At 44.1% G+C, this 21,558-nt stretch overlaps 1 protein-coding gene across 1 annotated transcript in view; it reads right to left on the bottom strand.

The window, feature by feature from the left end:
- Nucleotides 1-21,558, bottom strand: part of CMPK1 (cytidine/uridine monophosphate kinase 1) — a 111,863-nt gene that overhangs the window by 71,401 nt on the left and 18,904 nt on the right. Inside the window, exon 2 of the mRNA XM_086952398.1 lies at nucleotides 18,329-18,475. Coding sequence (XP_086808524.1) covers nucleotides 18,329-18,475 — 147 coding nt within the window. The remainder of the gene's footprint in view (nucleotides 1-18,328; nucleotides 18,476-21,558) is intronic.

Below are 21,558 nucleotides of genomic sequence, written 5' to 3'. Positions count from 1 at the left end.
GACAAACCGTGATACTGGAAGGACAGGATGGCTATGGCTAGCGGAGCTGCTGTTCTGAAAACTATAGATTCCCTCCGAGCACTGTTGTGGAATGTGAGAGGACTAAACGACCATCGCAAACTACAAAAAGTGCTGAATTCTTTAACTAGACATAATATAGACGTGGCCTTACTTCAGGAGATGCATCTTCCACTGAATAGCCCTCTGATGCGTAGCAGGGGTCTCCTGGGCAATGTTAACGCGGCAGGCAGGCTCTAGTACACACGCTAGAGGGGTAATGAATTGGGTTAACCCCAGATCTGACTATACAATATGGCAGTGGATAGCAGATGCAGGGGGCCGGTTTGTAATCTCCAAATGCCAGGGTAGGGGGTTGGACCTGCTGGTGGTTAATGTTTATGGCCCCAACTATGATTGCCCGAAGTTCTTTGCCACAGTGGCCGACACGATAAGTGGCTGCGAGACGGAACAAATACTCAGGGGGGGTTGGGGGTGGGGGGGGGGACTTTAACCTCGTTAGGAATACCGCGCAGGATAGATCAGGGGGCCCGATGAGAAGGCCGGCCACGGCGGCCAGAACAATAGACAGTGTCATGATAAGCAAGATCTTGCCGATGTATGGAGGGACATGCTCCCACAAGGAGGTGGTTTCACGCATTATTCAGCTTACTACAACCTATACATGCACATAGACTACTGGCTGGCATCAACGTCCCTCATGTCACAGATTCGTACTAGTCTGATTTTGCTATGCACTTTGTCCGATCACTCGCAACTTTTGAGTTGTTCAGTGGCTACAAAATTAACAAAAGAAAAACAGAAATAATCCTGTGTGAGTTTCCATCTAGGGTTTTACACACTGACATTCTTCTGTGCTTGAATTTGAATCCCAAGAGGTATTTAGGGGTCTATTCTTCGCCATTTATTTCGGAGCTGTATGATTTGAATTTCGTCCCATTGCTACGAAAAGTTCAGGACTTATTCCACGATGGAATTCTCTCTTTAGCCATTTTAGGAAGGGTCTCTCTGATTAAAATGTTGGTGCTTCCACTGTTCAATTTCTTTTTTTCAACAATTCCGTGTGTTAGTTAATTCTTTTTTCACGAAAATAGAGTCAATGTTTACATTGTTCCTGTGGGATAGGAAGATTCACAGAATCGCACTTAGCACTTTATGTGAGAAATTGGAAGATGGAGGCTTAACCCTCCCCAATTTGAGGGAACACTATTTTGCTTATTTTGCACAATACATGTCTAAGTTTAAGCAGGGTTACAGTCGGGTCTTTTTATCAACTTTTTTATTAATTTAATATGTAAAGAAAATCAGATTCATTGCCTATTATCAATATTCAGATCGCCTAAATTAGTAAGATACAAGTGTTGACATTGTTTTTTTCATAAACGCCAGGCATTTTTTAGACGGTACTGCATCCCAGTTAATAATGTTACAACCCCAATAGCTGATCTTTTTGTCTCAACAGGTATTAGAGATCCTTTTTAAATTACACAAAATTGGTCCAAGGCTGGCTTTTATCGGCTCTCCGATCTTCTCCGGAATGATAGATGGATGAATGTTAGTGAAATGACTCAATTAATCCCCGTTGATTTCCTCCTCCTAGGGTCATATAATGTTCTTAGTAAATTCTTCAGCAAACTTGATCTGCTTCAGATTTGTGGCCAGAAACAGTTAGCCTATGACTTGCTGGAAGATAGGGCAGTGAAAAAGCTGGGGGATTGGAAAAAATGTCCAGCCATACTTAAAGGAGTAGATCTGGAGGCCAAGGCTATAACAAAATGGGGTAAACCTGAAGATTTGGAAATTACAGCAAAAATGTGGTCCACAATCAATAATCTAAATTTCAGCTCAGTCAGTCAGAGGGGCTAACTGGAGAAGGATGTTATATTTTCGCAAGTGGGTATTATATAGAACCCCCTGTTTTGTAGCCAAGGCTTATCCTAATCAATCGGGGCAGTGATTCCGGTGCCATATTCATCCTGCAGCTAACTGAACACACAATTTTACAGTGCCCCCCGATCCAGAAGCTCTGGAATAATATTTTAGTATCTGGCAACAGAATGCTAGATACCAATCAGGTTTAACGATCGACTGATACTGTGGGGTTATGACCCCGATCTGCAGTTACCCGAGAAGTTGACTAAACTTAAATATTGGCATGGCTGTCGCCAGATCACTTCTACTCCAAAGATGGCGAACCGATTTAATTCCATCTAAAATTGAATGGGTTCAGAAAATGGGTCAGGTTAAAAGAAGCAAACAAACTTACGGAGGGAGGACTATTCTTCAGAGATCAGGTTTGATGCATCCGCGCATTGGGCATGATCAAGTAGCCTTGTCAGAGGTGGCAGCCAATCGGAGTAAGGTGGGGCAGGGCCTACCACTAAAGCGAGTGTCACCCAGCAGTGGTGAACGAGGGTCTCTCGGAGGCAGAGGTCGTCAGAGTGGTAAGGCAGAAAAGGGTAAAAGAGGGGAGCCAGGCACCTCCCAAGCACCTTAGGTACGATAAGGAAATAAACACTCCAGAACGATTGAGATAAACACTCCTGCAGGAGTGGGATTAGAACTCCAGAACGGAGTGCAGACTATTCTTCCTACATCACAAGATGTACTGAAAAAATAGAAGGCAGTGCCTAAAAACAATGTTGGCACGAAGAAGCCAAACCATTTCTAATGAACTTGAAACAGAAAGCATAACATAAAAAGCATAAAAAGCCTGCCAGGATAATTCGTTAAGGATGTAGTCTGAATCAAGTATGCGGAGGAAAGTTTAAAAATACAATTTATTAAGATTTAAGACAAGGTACCCGCTTCTAGAACCTCACGGGCTAGGTAAGTAAAATATAGTTTACTCGATATTGCCCGCTGCCCCCTTGAACATACTCTCAGCCCACTTGAGACGTATGGACTGCAAAGATCACATAATAAATTCATATTTCATGGCAAGACTACTTCATACTAATGAAGTATATTGGCATAAATCCCCTAACTTACCTCAATGTTCCAGCAGAACATCTGAAAAACATCAATTCCATAGACTGCCACGAAGAAATTGGCTGATAGTATTCTAACAGGAGTAACAAAGAAGAACAATAGTTACTTACCTGTAATCTGTGGTTCTCCAGGATTGGTGTCTTTCATAGATTCACATGCCTGAATCATTCCCCGTCGGAGTGGGAGTCCCACGGTACATAAAAAAGCAATAATATGCCATAAATATATAGTAAATAACAATAAAAACAAACCAGGAAGTAAAGTAGCCAAAGCTACAGCATAAAAAACTTCCACACCTATGACTATCCTAGTCATTTTGTATAGTCCAAACTACAGCCAATCAGGCGCCAGCACCCAACAGAAGGTTCTCCCCAGAGGCTCAGGCTCTCAGATTTTCTCGCAAGGAGTGAAGGTAAACCAATATAGCCTAAAGGCCTCTGAGGGGAGGTGGGCGGGTCGCATGTGAATCTATGAAAGACACCAATACTGGAGAACCACAGATTACAGGTAAGTAACTATTGTTCTTCTCTAGTATTAGGGGTGTCTTTCATAGATTCACATGCCTGAATCAGAATAGATAGCAGTACATATCCTTGCTAGGCAGACACTATTAGTAGCCAAGCTTGAAACCTGTGATGCACATAATCACGAAATATATACATACATATATATATATATATATATATATATAACATAGCCCAAAGCATGATAAAATGCAATTATTGAAGCATGTGCACAATGAAACAGCATAATAAGAGTCTGACAGCAGCAAAAGGAGGTGGGAAACAGAGGCTCACCTTAGTCGAAAAGGTTACCTAGAACTGCTTGACCCCACTGAAGCATCGGTCTCGCTGGCTGCATCCAAACTGTAGTGTTTGGTGAAAGTATGCCTGCAAGCTCAGGTTGCCGCACTGCCGATGTGCTGGAGAGGGACTCCTGCGAACAAAGCAGTTGTGAAAGACCCTGCCCTCGTAGAGTGCACTCTAGGGGCTGCTTACAAAGGTCCTCCTGCTTGTGCATGACAAAAAGCGATCACAGCAGAGATCCATATTGCAATTGTTTGCTTAGATACTGCTTGACCTTACGAATTGGACCATAGGTGATTACCAGTTGAACGGATTTGCGTAACGGAACTGTCCTCTGCAAATAGAACTTTAAACATCTCCTAATATCTAGTGTAAGCAATGTCCTTTCTGGATAGTGGAGGAGGAAGAATGTCTTTAAATTGACAGGCTCGTACCGGTGGAAGTCCAGAGGCACTTTAGGTATGAATCTTGGATTAATGAGAAGTACCACCGAGTCATTTGTGAAACTTTAAGAAAAGGCTGATGACCCGTGCGAACCTGGATATAACTGACTCTTCTAGAGGAAGTCAAAGCCCATAAAAGTGACACCTTCCACGTAAGGAATTACAGATCAGTTCTGTGGAAGGTCCAAAAGGAGCGCACATGAGTTGTGCTAATACCACATTGAGATGCCACGATGGTGGTGGACGACCTACCGGAGGGAAACATTCTGAAAATTCCTTGAATAATTGTTGTATAGTTCTTGAAAAGTAAAGAGAAGTGGTCCCATCTTGTCGGTATCTGGAAATTGCTGCCAGAAAAACCGTTAGGATTGCATGAGACAATCCCTAACTTGCCAGTTGCACGAAAAAACTGGAAAGATTTGCTCTGTTTTTACAGAAAAAAGGATGAAGTCCAGCCGAACGACACCAGATATAAAAAATCATTTTCATTTGAGAGTCTAGATGGGTGAACTGAAGGTACTCAGGCGCCAGGCCGCTAAACTTAGAGAAGTCGGATCCGGGTGGTAAACCTGACCGCCCTGGATGAAGAGTAAGTCCGGAATTGGACGCAACAGAATTTGTTCGCACTCCGACAGGAAAAAAGAAGCTCGGTGAACCAGTAGTGGCGAAACCATCTGAAAGGTCATGAGAATCAGCCGACAATGCTCCTTCCTCATCTTCCGCAGGACCTTGGGAACCAACGGTATCGGTGGAAAAGCGTAAGCAGATAATTGAGACCATTAGATCGAAAACGCATTCCCCTGAAAGTCTTTGTGGGGATGGCAACTTGCAAAGAACCGGCATTTGCTGTTCTTCTTGGTCGCAAAAAAGAAAAGGTCCAAATCGGATGACCCCACTGCCAAAAGATTGAAACCACCGTCCGTTAAATAAGCTTCCACTCGAGAGTGGAAATTGTCGTCCTGCTGAGAGTGTCTACTAGAATGTCCCTGTACCCGGGACATGAACCGTCAGAAGATTGAGTATGTGTCGCATTGCCCTTGCCAAAATCCAGGGCTTCCTGAGGCAACAGAACTGATCTTGTCCCTCTCTGTTTGTTGACATAGTGCATTTGTATGGTCTGTGCGCACCAATACAGTGGCTCCTTGAAGTACTGCGCGAAAAGATTTGAGGGCAAGGAAGATGGCACTTCGCTCAACAGATTGATGTGCCAGGCCTTTTCTTGCGGGCTCCACGTCCCGCTGACATTCAGCCCTTGAAGATGCGCTCCCCAACTCTCGAGGGATGCGTTTGTGTTGATTGTGTAATTTGACGCCTCCTGAAGGAAAAACACACTCCTATAAATTTCTTTCTTGGATTCACCAAATAAGAAAAACTTCTCGCATCCGAGGAGTGATTAGGAATGAGATTTTCGAATTAACCGGAGACTTGCAACCACTGCTTGTCTAATTCCTCTAGCATCTTTCTCATGTGTAATCTGTTGTAGGAAAAAAACACCAGGATGCAGGTGGAGGCAGTGGTCAGGAATGACCTTGAGGATCTACTGAAAACGGACCGTAATGTACGTAGAAGAAACACCAAGTGGGAGCTGCAGGCCAGTCGTTCATCTGAGACAAACACCCTTGCTGGGTTTGTATTGATTGCTGCTCCGAGAAATGTTCATATCAGAGCTAGGACTAGTTGAGACTGGTGTTGATGTGTTGAAAAAAAACAGGCTTTAAAACAGTGACTGCCAAGTCTGGGTGTGCTGGATTGCTGGTTAAGAAGAGCGAGCCCTGATTATGTATTTGTCCCAGCAAAGATGAATCTGTATGCTTTGCAGACGTAGATAGGCTGCCACTGGTGCCAGGATCTAGATAAAAACACGTGGAGCGGACCATAGTCCAAAGGTTGGTTTTTAATTGAAAATACTTTAAAGCTATTGAAAAACGTAGCTACCTCCTGTGCTTTTGAAAAAATTGACACATGAACATCGACACCCTGGAGGTCGAGTGCAATTATTAAGTCGTCTTGGCAGTAGTACTTCAAGACCTTCTTGAGGTACAACCTTTGAATAGTTTGCGCATAGATCTAAAATCTGGTGCTACTTTTTGACTTGCTTGTCGATGAGGAACTGAGAGTAAACTAACTCTGTTGTAGATTCAGAACCACTCCGACGGGCCCTTTGTGTATCAATATAGACAATTGTGCAAACGACTCGCGATGATGCTGAGGAAGCAGTCCCTTTAAAGGTGTAGCAAAAGGGAATTTGCCAAATTCTAGAGCGTGTCCTTTTGACATAACTATTAGAACCCCCAACAGACAACTGGATCGTTGACCAAATGAAATAAAAAAGATATTCCACCGCCATCCCTTTTGGGATGAACTAAGGGTGGGTTCTAAGGTAAGTCGTTGCTTCCTTGAAGAAGTACCTCCTGCATACGATTTAGAGTCGAATAATACAGTTGTAAAAATGATACGGGGTGGAACTCCTTGGAAAAAAGGATGTAGAACTGCCCTCGGGCACCACGAAAGGGTTGCTCTCTGTCCTGGAGAAAAAACACGAAGGCGCAGGTAGTGAGTGCTCTACATGTTGGCCAAGAAGGAATCTCTTATAACGGTACGACCATTATCTTAGAGTGAACCTCTGGGCGAAGAACCGAGAGTTCTGTCAACCCTATCTCTGCACTACTGCCGCCTCTACGGGTTGTCTAAAACTTGGAGATGCAATGTGCACTGCACGGTCTATTGTTGTTGATGCACTCCTATTTTTCCGTAAAATCCTTGAAACGTCAGCTGAGGAGTATTCGGGAATAGGGGCTACCTGTGCCAATATATTAGACTATCTGTGGTAGTGGAACCTGCTAAAAATAGCGAAAGGGTTGCCTGCTGAACTGTGGTTGCAGCCATTGTGGAAAACTTCTTCTCCCTTATAATATGAAGTATCGACCTTGCCGGTCGTGATAAAAAAAGTCAAAGGAGAAGCGGAGTCGCGAGGACGTGTCTGGACCGCCCGAGCAAAAGATGGGTCAGGTTGAAGTTGAGACAAGCGGGTTGCATTGTCTGGCGTTTAAAATTTGTGCTCGAGGCGTGACAGAAACACCACGGCAGATCTTTGGCTCATGAAGAGGACAGGACCTCTGCCAAATCGTAAAATGAAAGGGAAAAAGCGGTCTGTTTCTGACCTTGTGACGAGGGTTTGATGAAAACGATCCACCGTTCCCTTCATGAGGAGGTTTAATCCTCCAACAGCTGCCGGAGGGTAAAGTAATAGAAGTTCAGGTGTAAGATTTCGCCAAGGAACAGGACATGGCAGCCTAGTCGTCAGTTAAAAAAACATAGCGCTGGTTCTATGGAAACCCGAGAGTCTGGCTAAGTTCTTACCCAGTCCAAGAAATATGGCGTTGAGTAAAGAGCCATCACGCCGTCACGTGGATGCAGCGGAAAACAGTTTACGGCTCATTATTAGGCTAAAAGAGCACTGTGCATCAACCCAACTGGATTAACCGTCGACGAATGTAAACATTGACTGGGTTTAAGCATCAATGAGGCCAACACGAAAAATCGAGGCCATTTGTGTCAACCTAACAAACTGCTGAAGCCTAAAGTCAATGGAGCCGACCCTCGACGTGGCCACAGTCGACGAGCCCTCCATCTACGCAGTTTTGTCAACGAAACTAGTTCTTGACTATGCCAATGCTCGACAAAGCTCACACTCAATGAGGATGATTGTCAACGGAGTACACTGTTGACAAAGGATACGGTCGACCAGCCCCAATGGGTCAACTGTCGATGGGTCAACTGTCGATGGGCCACCTGTCCAATGGGCCACCTGTCCAATGGGCCACCTGTCCAATGGGCCATACTGTTGGCGGGCCACCTGTCACTGTATGTATTATATATATATATATATATATATATATATATATATTATAACTGTCGCTGGGCCAACTGTTGATGGGCCAACCGTCGACGAGGCTCTCCGTCGACGAGGCTCACCTCACCGGCGACGAGGTTCCTCGTCGGCGAGGCTCACCTCACCGGCGACGAGGTTCCTCGTCGGCGAGGCTCACCTCACCGTCGACGCTCTCCGTCGACGAGGCTATATCCCCGTCGACGAGGCTTTCCGTCGACGAGGCTTTCCGTCGACGAGGCTTTCCGTCGACGAGGCTTTCCGTCGAGGCTCTTCGTCAATTTCGCAATTCCGTGCAATTACAATCAGTCCACAAGTGGGCACTGTCTCCATTGCCATCAACGGAATCCTGGAGCCATTGCTGATGCAGAGCACCAGTGACGCAGAGATTGTCGTCAAAGAATACTTCGACCGTATCGTCGACAAGCTGGCACATTTTGAATCAGAAAAGTGCGCAGAGTGAGTCTAGACGCCGGAGAGTAAATCTTGTGGGCGTAAATGTGGGAGGCAGACTCAAAGAAGGCCAGAGACCCCTTAATTTCAATGTTACTTCAACTGATGAAGTAGAGGAGAAACATCATTTCAAACCATTAAGGTGCAGTACAAATAAATAAAAAATCCTCCCACATCAGAAGGGGGTATAGCCTATGCACAAGACATCCCCTTCATCTCCTACCCTGTCAGAGACAGGCAGAGTGCTGGTCTATATACTCTCCAAGAGGGTTCACAGGAAAAAGGTTTCAGCTTTCCACAAGCGACGCAGGGTCTGCAGATAGACTTCGTGTAATAAGACATTACAAAAACTGTGAGATATGAAGTAAAATCTTAAGACAAATGAAGAAAATTGAAGAAAACTGAGCAGAGCTCAGGGAGACTCCCTTCACACGACGCGCGGTAGAAAATCTGAGAGCCTGAGCCTCTGGGGAGAACCTTCTGGTGGGTGCTGGCGCCTGATTGGCTGTAGTTTGGACTATACAAAATGACTAGGATAGTCATAGGTGTGGAAGATTTTTATGTTGTAGCTTTGGCTACTTTACTTCCTGGTTTGTTTTTATTGTTATTTACTATATATTTATGGCATATTATTGCTTTTTTATGTACCGTGGGACTCCCACTCCGACGACGGGGAATGATTCAGGCATGTGAATCTATGAAAGACACCCGTAATACTGGAGAAATGTTTGTTTCAATGTACATTTAAGGCAGTCGTGAAATAAGACTCTGTTAGAAAGTCTTAAACAAACAGCTCATGTTCTTGACAAAAAGCAATTTTACTTAAAGGAGAAACACACTGCCTTCAAATCTTTGTATAAATCGACTGGACCGCTGTGAGAATGTGGTTTGCTAGTTGGCAGTAATAAAGTCAATATCCTGTTGGGTCCTCTCATAGGACTCAGTAATTTAAACCTGTGTTCAACCCCCTCTGGCTAGAACCCAAAGCAGATAGGTGGCGTAACTAGACGATGAGGAGTAAAGCATTTAAAAGTAACAAATCAGTTAAAAAGATGAACAGAACAATCAAAATCCCACTTCATTTTATAAAGAGAGAAGATTTGAATAACTGGGAGCATAGATATGGATTTTGAAAGATTTAAGTGGGAAAAGTAGCAAGAAAAAGTAAAGTGTCAATCACAGTCAAAGGTCGAAGTATACGAGGACCAAGGTGCAAGTCCAGGCTGACTGCGATAGACCTCAGTTCGCATACACCAAGTGGTATAGCCCCAGTGAAAACCTGGAAGCCAAAAAGATTGAATACGTTTCAAAGCCCACACTGGTCTGGAAGAAGTGTTTTCAAAAGTTTCCAAACTTTCTTCTAGTGCTCAAGCAATCACTGCAATACACGGCTAAAACCCCCAAGGTACTTAGAGACTTGCAGAGGTCACCAGTAGTTTCCAGTTGCTACTTGTCAGCTGGGCACTTTAGGAAAAGCACTCTTGCAGCACATTGTGTAGCTGTAGCCACAAGTAAGGTCAGCCAACTAACCCTTGGAGTCCACTTTATTCTCCTTGGTACTAGTGGGTGATGGTGAATCCTAAGTACTCCCTAGCCAATGGGATATAATTTCCAAGGGAGGCAACATTACCCAATTTTTCAGTAGTTCCTGCTTGGTTTACAGCAAACAGTCCCAAAATGCAATTTGCCAGGGCAATTCCAAGATGGCCGAAGTCTTCAGACAAACTATACGTGGTCTCTAAAGCTGGGGGTGCGTAGGCGAGTAGACTATGGCAATCACCACTGTCCACCCACAAATAACACTACAATCCACATTAAAGCCTGACTGTACCCACAACTAACCAGGACATATCTAGTGGGACAAAAGCAGGGTCAAGCAGCAAATAGACGGGATACACAAACAAAGTCCTGGCAGCTTGTTTGTGCCATTACAAGTGCATGAGTTACACAAGGCTCAGAAAAATGAGTTTTTTATTTTACACGCAGGAATGTACCCCATGACGCTAGGAATCTATGGAAAAATGTCTAAATAAATATTAGTTTTTGCATGTCAAATATTGTCCATCTTGAATTACATGAATGATAATACACTAAGATTATCGTGAACAGCCCGGGATGACCAAACCCTCCCTAAAAGCGATGTTTTCGCGCTTGTGCATATTCACTGTTAACGCGGAGTGAGCGTGCTTGCACCAGGTTGCTTGGCAACCGTTCACGCCATGTACAACGTCCTCGCAGCTGATAGACCAGAACAAACTGGTTTCGCTAGCAGCCTTCATTCAGATTGACTGCGTCCTGTCAACGAGAAGGAGACTAGCCGTGACAGCGAGAATTACAAGAATTTTGAAACCGAAGGCGAGTGCTCCTCCGCTATGAGTTTTTATAGACTAATAGAAGGGTGAATCATTCCCTCCCACGAGCGCATAACATTAAGTCTGTGGGTTTTTACAAACGCGTGTATAATCCCTCTCATACGCGCATGAGATCTTAGGCACTCCGTAATTGATTACTAAAGAGGGTAGTTTCCCTGATGACACAGTAGAAAGTTTTGTGCGTACGGTGCCATCACAGGCACTTTGAGAATAAATACCAAGAGGGCTTAATAATATCGTTGCCTGCACATTGAAATGGCGTAAATAATACCGCTTACACGCGCCTTTAATCGCAGGAACGTGAATAAATACCAAGAGGGCATTGTTTATTACTGATTACACTATCTAGACCCAGTGCCATAGTGGAGCATAACGCGTATTATCAGGGCAAATTTGGTTAATTACAGTGCCACATACTACAAAGAATGTTTGCACGCCTTAGAAAATACCCTAATGGGTGGACTGCACTAATGGATCCCCTATCTCTTTCCTTCTTCGAGCAGAGGAGAAGCTTTAGAAGAAATTGAATGAGCTGCCTACCCTGGGATCAGGGTAAGTGGAGCATAATTTATTCTTACGACTGTTTAACCTGTTTTGAATGGGTCATTAATTGATATACCCACATATATTTTCAGAAATCCGGTCCCCATTGGAGATCAAAGCAATTTGCCTGTAAGATTCAGCACAAGTCATGTCTGGGTGCGACCCCGCTGGGTCCCCAGAGGTGAGTCCTGAGTCACCAAACCATTAATCCTTTGACTTAGATTAAGTGCAAATCCATACCCGATGCCTTTTTAATTAATTTGACAGGCGACATCACCCTTTTCCGCAACCCCGTCCTGATGAAGACCCGCTCTGACCCGTGAATCGGGCTGCACAAGGGTCGAAACGTCGACAAAACCCCTCGACCAACAGAGAGTATTCCATAGAACCCGTCAACAATTGTGACACAGAGGAATAACTCCAATTTAATATCACTTTGGCCAACATTCTGCCCCCATTTTTCTTCTCCCTGGTTCTCTCACTTGTATATAAGTCACTGGTCAAACCTGCATGATAGATCACTGCACTTAATGTCACAATCACCTTGTTCTGATACGCCGTTTTATATGATACTCTGTTTCGATATATACATTACAAATTAGATGTATCTATGAATGCAACAAAAATTCATGAAAATAATTTGGCCATACCCTATTTTCTGGTCTTGTTTTGGATTCGCATTGGGTTTATACAGAGCAATTAACATTGCAAGTTAAGAAATTATCTTGTGAATTAAGATTGTACGCTTAAACCCGACAGAACTATTGTTTATATAAAAACGCTCTGCCCAGGTTCTGAGGGACACTGAGTTACCCCATAGTAACTTACTGCAAAAAGAACTGTAAGGTAGAATTTGACATTGGGGTGTCAACGGCATGGAAGACCCCAGCTCATCTACTGAGCTCAATGCATCACCTCGGCCCATTCAGGTCGACCTGTCAATCACAGTGACCTATGATGCAGCTCCTGGGACGAATTTCACACATCATTCACACATTCAGGTCACGTACAAGCTGAGAGATGCTGGAGAGTGAAGGCAAGTTAGCCCCCCGGAACTTCATGCAGGAAAAAGGTACCATTTTTAAGTTACTTTTGGTTAAAAATGTATCAAAAATCAGGACTTCACATTTAATAGGATTTTAATCGCTATTAAAAATAGTAGTTTATTTTTCCAGCTGGTCCCATTTCTGAGATAAAGTATTAGTATTTTTAATCTGTAGGGACATGATCAGAATACACTTTCTATTAGGTATATATTTAAATACCACGCACCCTACCTTACATGCTACAAGACATATAGGCTGACGTACTAATATTTAACAGGGAGGTTTCTACCTGTCAATAGGGTTATTTTAAAAGGTAGCACCGCGGGTTTAAATAGGAGGAGTCAAGCTACAATGGTAGGCCTGAAGCCATGTTTTCCTTATCACAGTTTATGGCACAATAAGTGCTGCAGTCCCTAGGTGACATTTAACTTTCAATGCAACGGTAATAGTTCCTACACAATATTCTATAGCCGTATAGGAGAGTTTAATAAGGGCATTAGCCAAGTTCTACATGTTTAGGCGTCACAGCACGTACAAGAGTGCCCCAGTGTACAAAAACCAGCAATACAATTCAGAAAAAATTGGGTGTGACCACGCAAAAACTGGCATTTTCTCACAAACTCCGTTTGCTTACCAGCACAAGACTATTGTGACATCTTCATAATAAACAACTAATTCAACAACGCCGCTGTTTTAACAGGACTTCTCAGGTCTGTTGTGACCAGGACCTTGAAATGTATCGAGGGACATGCCAGTCCAAGACCTTAAGTGAGCATGGAGTATAACTTCAAAACTGGATGGTGCCCCAGAATAAAATTGAGGAAGTTCTCAGAGTGGTGGCATTGATGAGGTTTATGGTCATTCCTGTGTTTTGTAAATAGGATGAAAAATTCTATCAGACTTCTTTATCTATGGACAAGTGGATTTTGCTCCAGAAGAGACTGCTCACAGCTAGGCTCCTGGACACATTCGAACTGCATGGTTTGAAACTTGAAGGCATCTAGTGAAGCAGGTTGTAAAGAGACCTCCCAATTGGGAGTGTGAAGATCACGGGTCACTCACAGATGGGTCCATGTTGCCCCACATGAACCTTGTGAGGTTAGGCCCCCATTAAGGTTGAGTCTCACTTGCCATTGGGGGCCTCTTACATTTATGTCCATTTGAAGTCATGATTATATTGATCTCCCCGGTCTGCCATTTTAGAGGTCGACTTTATGGGAGGTCAAGGCTGATTCAGCCTTGGGGTTGTCGAACAGCTGTTCACTTCGAGCTAGAGATGCACTTGCTATTGGTGATCTTGCACCACTTTGATCGATTCTATGCAAAGTCTTCTCAATGTCTACAGAGGTGTATCTAAGGGGCAGAGTCTAAAGTCTAGGGGCCACTCAAGGATGTCAGGGGGGTTTGCATGACTGAATTAGAAACAAATGGCCCTCTAGCAACGTTTTTTCATGGACCCTTTCCAGTTATGGGCCAAAAACATTAAATTCTCTCTCAACCATAAAAAAACCTATTTCTTAACCCCTACGACGCTCATGACCTAATGGATCCGTCATGAGCATCGGTGCTCCTGTGCTCATGACAGAGCCATTCGTCATGAGCACAGGGGCACAAAATCCCTCTGCTACAGACAGCAGAGGGATTTATTTCTCTCCCCAAAGCCTCAGGGGCTGGAGAAGAGCTTCCCCAGCTCCCGAGGGACCCCCCCAGTTTGTGTGCAATGACTATCAGCGCGCACGTTGCGCTGTCGTCATTGCACAGAAACCGAAACTGAAATGAGCCTCTCACTTTCTATGTGCTCAGGGGGCTATCTCAGCCCCCCGGGCACGTATAAAGACGGGAGAGGTATCATTGGAAAGGGGAGAATCTCCCAGGAGGGCGATCCCCAAGCAGGGATCCACCAAGTAGACACAAGGGAGGGGGAGCAGCACCCTGGGCAAGGGCCTTTGCTCCCCCAAATAAATTTGGTGTAATTTTGTCTTTTTGCCCCCCCCCCCTGGGGGCACTACCCCCCATCGGCCCTGCCGGAGAGGGGGGGGGGCAAAAAGCCCACTAGATGCCAGACACTTTTTTTGGCGCATAAATTATTAGGGTGGGGGCTGCCTATTAAGGGCATGTCCATGCCCCCAACCCCGCAAAACTTACAGCCTTCCTGCCCCCCCCCCCCCCCCCCCCGGGGGCAGATGGGGACAGTAGCCCGCAATCTGCCCCCCGCGGGGACAAAAAATCCACTATACGCCTGGGATTTTTTATTGTCAAATTGAATTAGGGTGGGGCTGCCCAAAACGGGAATGCCGATGCCCACAACCCCCGGCCGCAAAAATGAGTCTTTCGGCCACCCCTAGCAGAAAGCCAAGTAGATACCAGGGATTTTTTTTTTACATTATAATCAGTGGTAGGGGCTGCGAAAAATGACAGCCTTTCTGGACACACCAAATGTTCACAGGTAAAACTGACTTTAGAGGTAGGGTTAAAAAAATACAGTTAGGCACTTTGCCAAAAAAGGGTCATTTTTCACTGTGAAATTGTGGTGTGCATGTTGCGTTTTGTGCCATTTCCTGTTGCGGGGACTAGGCCTACCCACACAAGTGAGGTACCGGTTTTCTCGGAAGACTTTGGGGAACGAGAGGTGGGTGGAAATGTTTGGATCCACGTAGATTCCAGAACATTCCACCACAGAAATGTGAGGAGAATGTATTTTTTTGGGACAATTATTTAGGTTTGCAAGGGATTCTGGGTAACAGAGCCTGGTGTGAGCAGTCAAGTCACCCCATCCTGCATTCCCCTGATGGTCTAGTTTTCAAAAATGTATAGGTTTGCTAGGTTTCCCTAGGTGCCTGCAGAGCTAGGGTTCAGAATCTACAGCTAGGCACTTTGCAAAAAAAGAGCAATTTTTCATTGTAAAAATGTGGTGTGTTCACGTTGCGCTGTGAGCCGTTTCCGGTCTTGGGCACTATGCCTACCCACACAAGTGAAGTACCATTTTTATCAGGAGTCTTAGGGTAATTCAGATTTGTAAAGGAACTGTTATTACACCTATTGACTTTCAATGCATTTCTGCCTTCCAAATGAAAGACTAAGTGTAAAAAAGAGGCAATTTTGAAAAATGATTGATAATTCTCATGCTAGTGTGAGTATTTCCAATTTCTGAAATGTGCAAATATCTATGGCTTCTAAACTCTATATTTTGTTCCCATTTCAGAAATACATAGGTGTCTTTCATACCGATTTTTCCATGTATACATGTTCCCAGAATAATTGCAATAATAAAAAAACCATTGCAAGTCGCTGCTCGGTTTTTTGGATCTGGGTTCGTCGGGTTCTTGGTGAACCTACAAGTCCAATATATCCCCACAACCAATAAGGTCCAGCGGATGTAGGTATATTGCTTTCAAAGAGCTGCCAAAATTAGAAGTTACAAGTGAAAACGCCGACACAAAAGGCTGTTTTTTTCAACTAATTTTCAATTTAACTGTTAGTTTCTATAAGGAAACCTTGAAGGATCTACACAAATGACCCCTTGCTGAATTCAGAATTTGGTCTACTTTTCCAAAATGTATAGCTTTCCAGGATCCATTATTGCTTTCATACCCATTTCCACAATAAACGGGAAGGAGGTTGAAAGCCAAAAAAATTGCAAAAATAGGCAATGTCCCAGAAAAAAAAAAAAACTGTAAAAAATGTTGATTTCTTGACAAAGGTCTGCTTGTCCCTGAAAGCTGGGAAGATGGCGAGTTTAGCACCACAATCCCTTTTTTGATAGCATTTGCAGGGAAAAAAAACAGACTCTTTCATCTGTAGTCCTTTTTTTGCATTTTTCCCCCCCAAAAATGTTGCTGTATTTTGGCTAATTTCTGGGTCCCCTCCAGGGGACCCACCCTTGAGAGTACTGTATCACCACTCAATTTAGCCTGAACATCAACTATAAGGACTGGAGAGTGTCATTCACCAGACAGCTGTAACCAGGGTCACCAAGACATCACTATTAGAACACGGAGTGCAACAGACACTTCACTGGGGGGCCTACTAGTAGGTTTTTATATCTTTTGGGGGCTCCCTTTTATTTTGGCCCTCACCAACTTTTTAGGGCTAACACCATAGTACCAGAGTAGTACCCAAGTACCACAGACTGGTCCGGAGGTCCCACTTTTACTACCACTGACTACCTTTCATAAGGGATTAGCACCTTCTAATAAATAAAGATTCCAGATTTTAAAGAGCTTTCCAAGTCACCCCAAAACAAACCTCATACGAGAACACTGGGCCAAGGAACAATAATAAAGCATGCAGCTGTATCTCAGCCTCAGAACAGGTGGAAAAGCTTCTTTGTGCCACAATATTCTTTATTGGTTTTCACGAAGTTCAAAAAAACATACTGCGTCACCTGTGCATGGGTATTAACATGTAGCATCCTAAACTAAAACATTTTTCCACAGCAATAATCAAGGACAAAAAGGGAATAGAACAAAAGATTTTATCTATCAAAACCAAGTTCAAAGCTCACAACTACCAAACCTCATCAAGGGTACCAACAGGGAGTAGAAAAAGTAACAAATACGGAGCATAGTAGATGTCAAAAGTAGTAAACAATTGATCATTTACTCAATTACCGACTCCCTCATTGATTCCCCGATTCTTTGGGTGACATGAATATCATGCGAATTACAGTACCCGTTCCATTGTCCCAATGCAGTCCTAAGTATGCCAGCGTAACTCTAAATATGCAGTCAGTGGGCAATGAGTGCTGCACTGAGTTTGTAGTCAGTTTGTTATGTCAGTCAGATTGACGTAGGAGTAGTATCAGCCTATCATGGAGGCGGTTACCACCGAAACAATGACCCAACTACAGATGTTTATAAATGTAGGAATGATCCCCACAGTTGCTCAAATTTCTGCAGTTGATCAATGGGTTTGTAGATAATTGTTTCATACGAGGTTATAGCTTTCATGTCTGCCAACAATGAGCAGTCGGAGGGTGGAGTAACGCATTTTCAGTGATGCAGGATCTCCACCTTCGCCAATGAGAGCCATCAATTAGCAGACAGGTCAACTGGTGGAAGAGTGGATTTGTCAAGCAGCAAGGCTAAGATTCCGCTAGTATAGAAATATTTTAGATGGGAGAGAAAGTACACAATTCTGAAAACAAACGCATTCTCACTGAAACATAAGTGACACGAGAATGACAAGCTGACTAAACTTTAAAATAATCCCAATGTGTTCGTCAGCACACTCATGCATTCTAACTCGTAGAATTAAATGATTGTGCAATTCAATGCACTTGAACAAAATAAGTCTCAGCAAATTCTCTTTGCGTGTGGAAGCACCAGAGAACGAAGTCAAATGCCCTTTGCTCAGTGTCTTAGGTGGGTGTACGTAGGATTGTAATTTCACTGATGCTTTATCAATGTTATTTAATCATGTTGAATAGCAGCCCGAGTTGCTGTGCAGTGGCATGAAGTCAAAGCAGGAGTGTGTGGGGGTAGAGAGAAATAGTACCTTGATCAGGTCTGAAGCAGCTGAAGGGCACAGATCAAGTTGAATCAATTAGTGCTAGGGCCATGCTACACAAAATGATTGAAAATGACATTTGGCCCGCACTGGCCAATTAAAGAGACTGGAAAGAATGACAGCGATGGCAATATATGGTAAGCAATGGGTGGGCTCCAAGCACTTATGTATATAACAGTGTCTCCCAAGCGGGGTGAATAGTGAGGGCAGGCCCGACCCTAAAAAGTACTATTCAAGATACAAACAGTCGCTTCCTTACCCTTTGCAGCAAAGAGATTGTTATTTCAACTGGGACAATTTGCCCATCCTTAATGTAGGTCTGGATGAGTTCACCAAACTCGGAATCTGGCTTCTTTTGTTCGTTACGAAGCAGATCTCCTGCTGACAGGTGGGTGTAGCCATACTTCTGTAAAGAACAAAGTGAAAAACAGGTAATCAAACCAGAAAAACAACTATGGTTGAGTTTGTCTACAAACACCTATACACGCTGAATATTTTGCACACTTCAAGGTATATTTTAAAAGTGTAAAATCGGTGCTATAGTTTGGTGGAAATACACAATGTTCACTTCATGGAGAAGGCACCCTCTTATACAGGAAGCAAGGAGGTTTCTGATTTGATTTTTGTTCATTATCAATATCGCATTCTAAAATCTAGACTTAAGTGTAAACTGTAGTAAGAATCCTTAAACTGATTTGGTGTTCCAGAAAAATAGACTACAAAATGAGTGATTTGAAGAACTTGAAGTAGAAAATTCACTGAGCGGACGCAGCCACCGGCAGTTTGAACTCAAAAACAACCTACAGACCGATAAACGAAGACTGTGCAGAGAACAGAGGTCAGATAAGAAACAAACTTGAAGTGGGGAGAGGTGGACGAAGCAATTTAATAACTTCCCTCGGGTTAACTTTGAGCAAAGATTCTGGGTGCACCCAGCACTCAGTAGAGGGAACAGCGTTTGAAGCGAATCCAAGAACTGCTGTCATGTTCCACATGCCCTTTAAACTTACAAGCGTTGAGCTGAAGGCACGCTGCTCACACTGAAAGCTGGCAGGCATATTCACTGGTTTTCAAGTAGTGTGTTAAGATCTTAATGCTGCAAAAATAACAATTGATGGACAGAATGCAGAACAATGTCAATCATTCACCCCAGTACAGAGATCTGGGCCTAAATCTATCGTTCAGAGCGGACCTGGCTTGGCAGGTCGGGGGATGGAGAGTTCCCACGGAACAGGGTCAGGATTGATTTGCATATGGTTGGGTCCAAACTGGGGTGGTGCGGTGAGCAAACGAATGATGGATTAAACCCAGATCTTTGTGACTGGGGGTGAATGTTTGCATTGTCCAGCATTCCGTCAATCAATTGTTTCTTTTGCATATGTCGCCCTAAGTGGGAAGGGTATGCCCAGACGTGGGTCCTGTGCTCAATACACCACTGGATTCAAGCTAGCCTGGATGATGAAGGGTGATGCCCTGAAACCGGTCCAAGGAAGCTGGTTTCCGGTCCAGAGAGGACCCGGCTTAGCGGTTCGGGCTGGATTGTTGCCACAAGGAACAGGGTCAAGACTGATTTGCATATGGTTGGGTCCAAACTGGTGTGATGTGGTGAGAAAAAGAATGATGGATTAAACCCAGATCTTTGTGACTGGGGGTGAATGTTTGCATTGTCCAGCATTCCGTCCATCAATTGTTTCTTTTGCAAAGATCTTAATGCTGGCAAAAAAACCAATGCGAGTGACGCTTCCCCTTGTGAGCAGCGCACATTCCAGGTTAAAATCATCAAATGTGGTGAGGTTTTGCTTTGGTTTGGGAGTGAATGACGTAAAACACCAAAACAAAGACAGCCAACCAGGTGCACTGCTCTGTGGATGTGACATCTGTGTTAAGGGTCTAAATGTAGCAAACACTGGGGAAGTGGACTCCTACCTTTGTTTCTGCTCACAATGTACCAGAGGAAAATGTCAAGGTGGATAGTTTGCCATATTGAGGTTAGAAAGGAGTCTTATGAACACAGAAGCAGGTGAGCTTAGTCAGGAGAATCACTTTGAATTCTGGTGAAGGGGCATTCCAAATTATTAACTGGGACTTTACAACAGCAGGGAAATGCCAAGAAATGATACAGAATTCTACACAAAAGTATTATTTACTTATTAATTTTTTCATTTCCCACATACAATTTAGCATACAAACATCAGCCATTTGTCGGTACCACTGTACAGTCATTAATACCAGGTTGAGCAGTGCAAAGACTTGTGGCAGCGGGTAGAAGTGGTGCATATTCAAGTGCAACAGGGTAAAAGAGCATACCATTCCATAAGTAATAAAAAGATAGACATTGCATAACTACAAGAGTTAAAACTAGCCCGCACCTACATAATATACAAGGAGAAACAACATGACAACAGAAGACGAAAATATAGAGGACAGGGGCAGGAAACGATAGTACTCATTACATAATGCTCCTATCTGGTGGAATTGACATTCATCCTTGGGTAGCAAGCGAAAGACCGTTGGTTGAGGGAGGAGCCGGTGGCTGTGGGGGCATCGCCTATAGCTCGGCCAACAGAGCATCCCAACTGGCAGAGGTAGGGTATTTGGGCAGACCCCGTAATATCTTCCCGGTGCAAGGTTGAGCTCCAAGCTTAGCCCAGGCATTCATGAAGAGCACGCAAGCAGACAGCAAGGGGGGTTGGGTGACCTCCATCTGCAGGTGATCAAGACCTTAGCAAAAAGAGGAGCCAGGTCTACGAACCATACAGCTACTCGGTTCTTTTTGGTCCGGTGCAGCATTCCTAGCAGGCACACCTATGTCTGTAACATGAAATTTCCAGTGTAGCGTGCGGGCCTGTGACTCCTAGCCAGTACTGGAAGAGCTATAGATTAGCCCAGAACATGTGGAAGAAATCAGTGTCAGGTAGATGGTATTGTGAGCAGGCAGCATCCGTGCGATGGAAGTAGCACTTCATTTTGTCTAGAGTGAGGTAAGCTGTATGTAGTATAGTATTAATTTAAAGTAAGCGTGGGAAACCAGAGCAGGGTAAGACAGGATTTTCTGCCACTCTCTCTCTCTGTCAGGACGACCCAGCTCACGGCACAAGTGATGACAATGTAGTAAGGGGCACTACAAGGTGTGCGCGCATAGTGAACTGGCAAGCCATCTTATTAGATGACGGCCCATCGCCATGACATGTCAATATTGGATTGTCAGGTGCATGGCATGGTCCTGACACATGATGCCCCAGTGTCTTCCTGACACCCGAATAAGAGAATTGAACAACAGGATTTGGCCACAAGGGAGCCCAACATCTGCAATTAGTTCTGCCATTGATAGTAGAACCTTGTCCCTATACATATCTCCCAGGCAATGGAACCACAGCTCATGCCAAAGGCCTACCTCCGCCAGGGACGTCGCCACAGTGCCCAGCAGTGTGTCAAGCTATGGTAGCACCAGAGGATAAGGCGTCACCGACGGAGTGAGGAAAACGCTTC

The sequence above is a fragment of the Lissotriton vulgaris genome, chromosome 1_1, assembly GCF_964263255.1.
Source record: "Lissotriton vulgaris chromosome 1_1, aLisVul1.2, whole genome shotgun sequence".
Classification (NCBI taxonomy): domain Eukaryota; kingdom Metazoa; phylum Chordata; class Amphibia; order Caudata; family Salamandridae; genus Lissotriton; species Lissotriton vulgaris.
The sequence above is the reverse complement of the archived record's forward strand: the minus strand, read 5'-3'. Positions and strand labels throughout refer to the sequence as shown.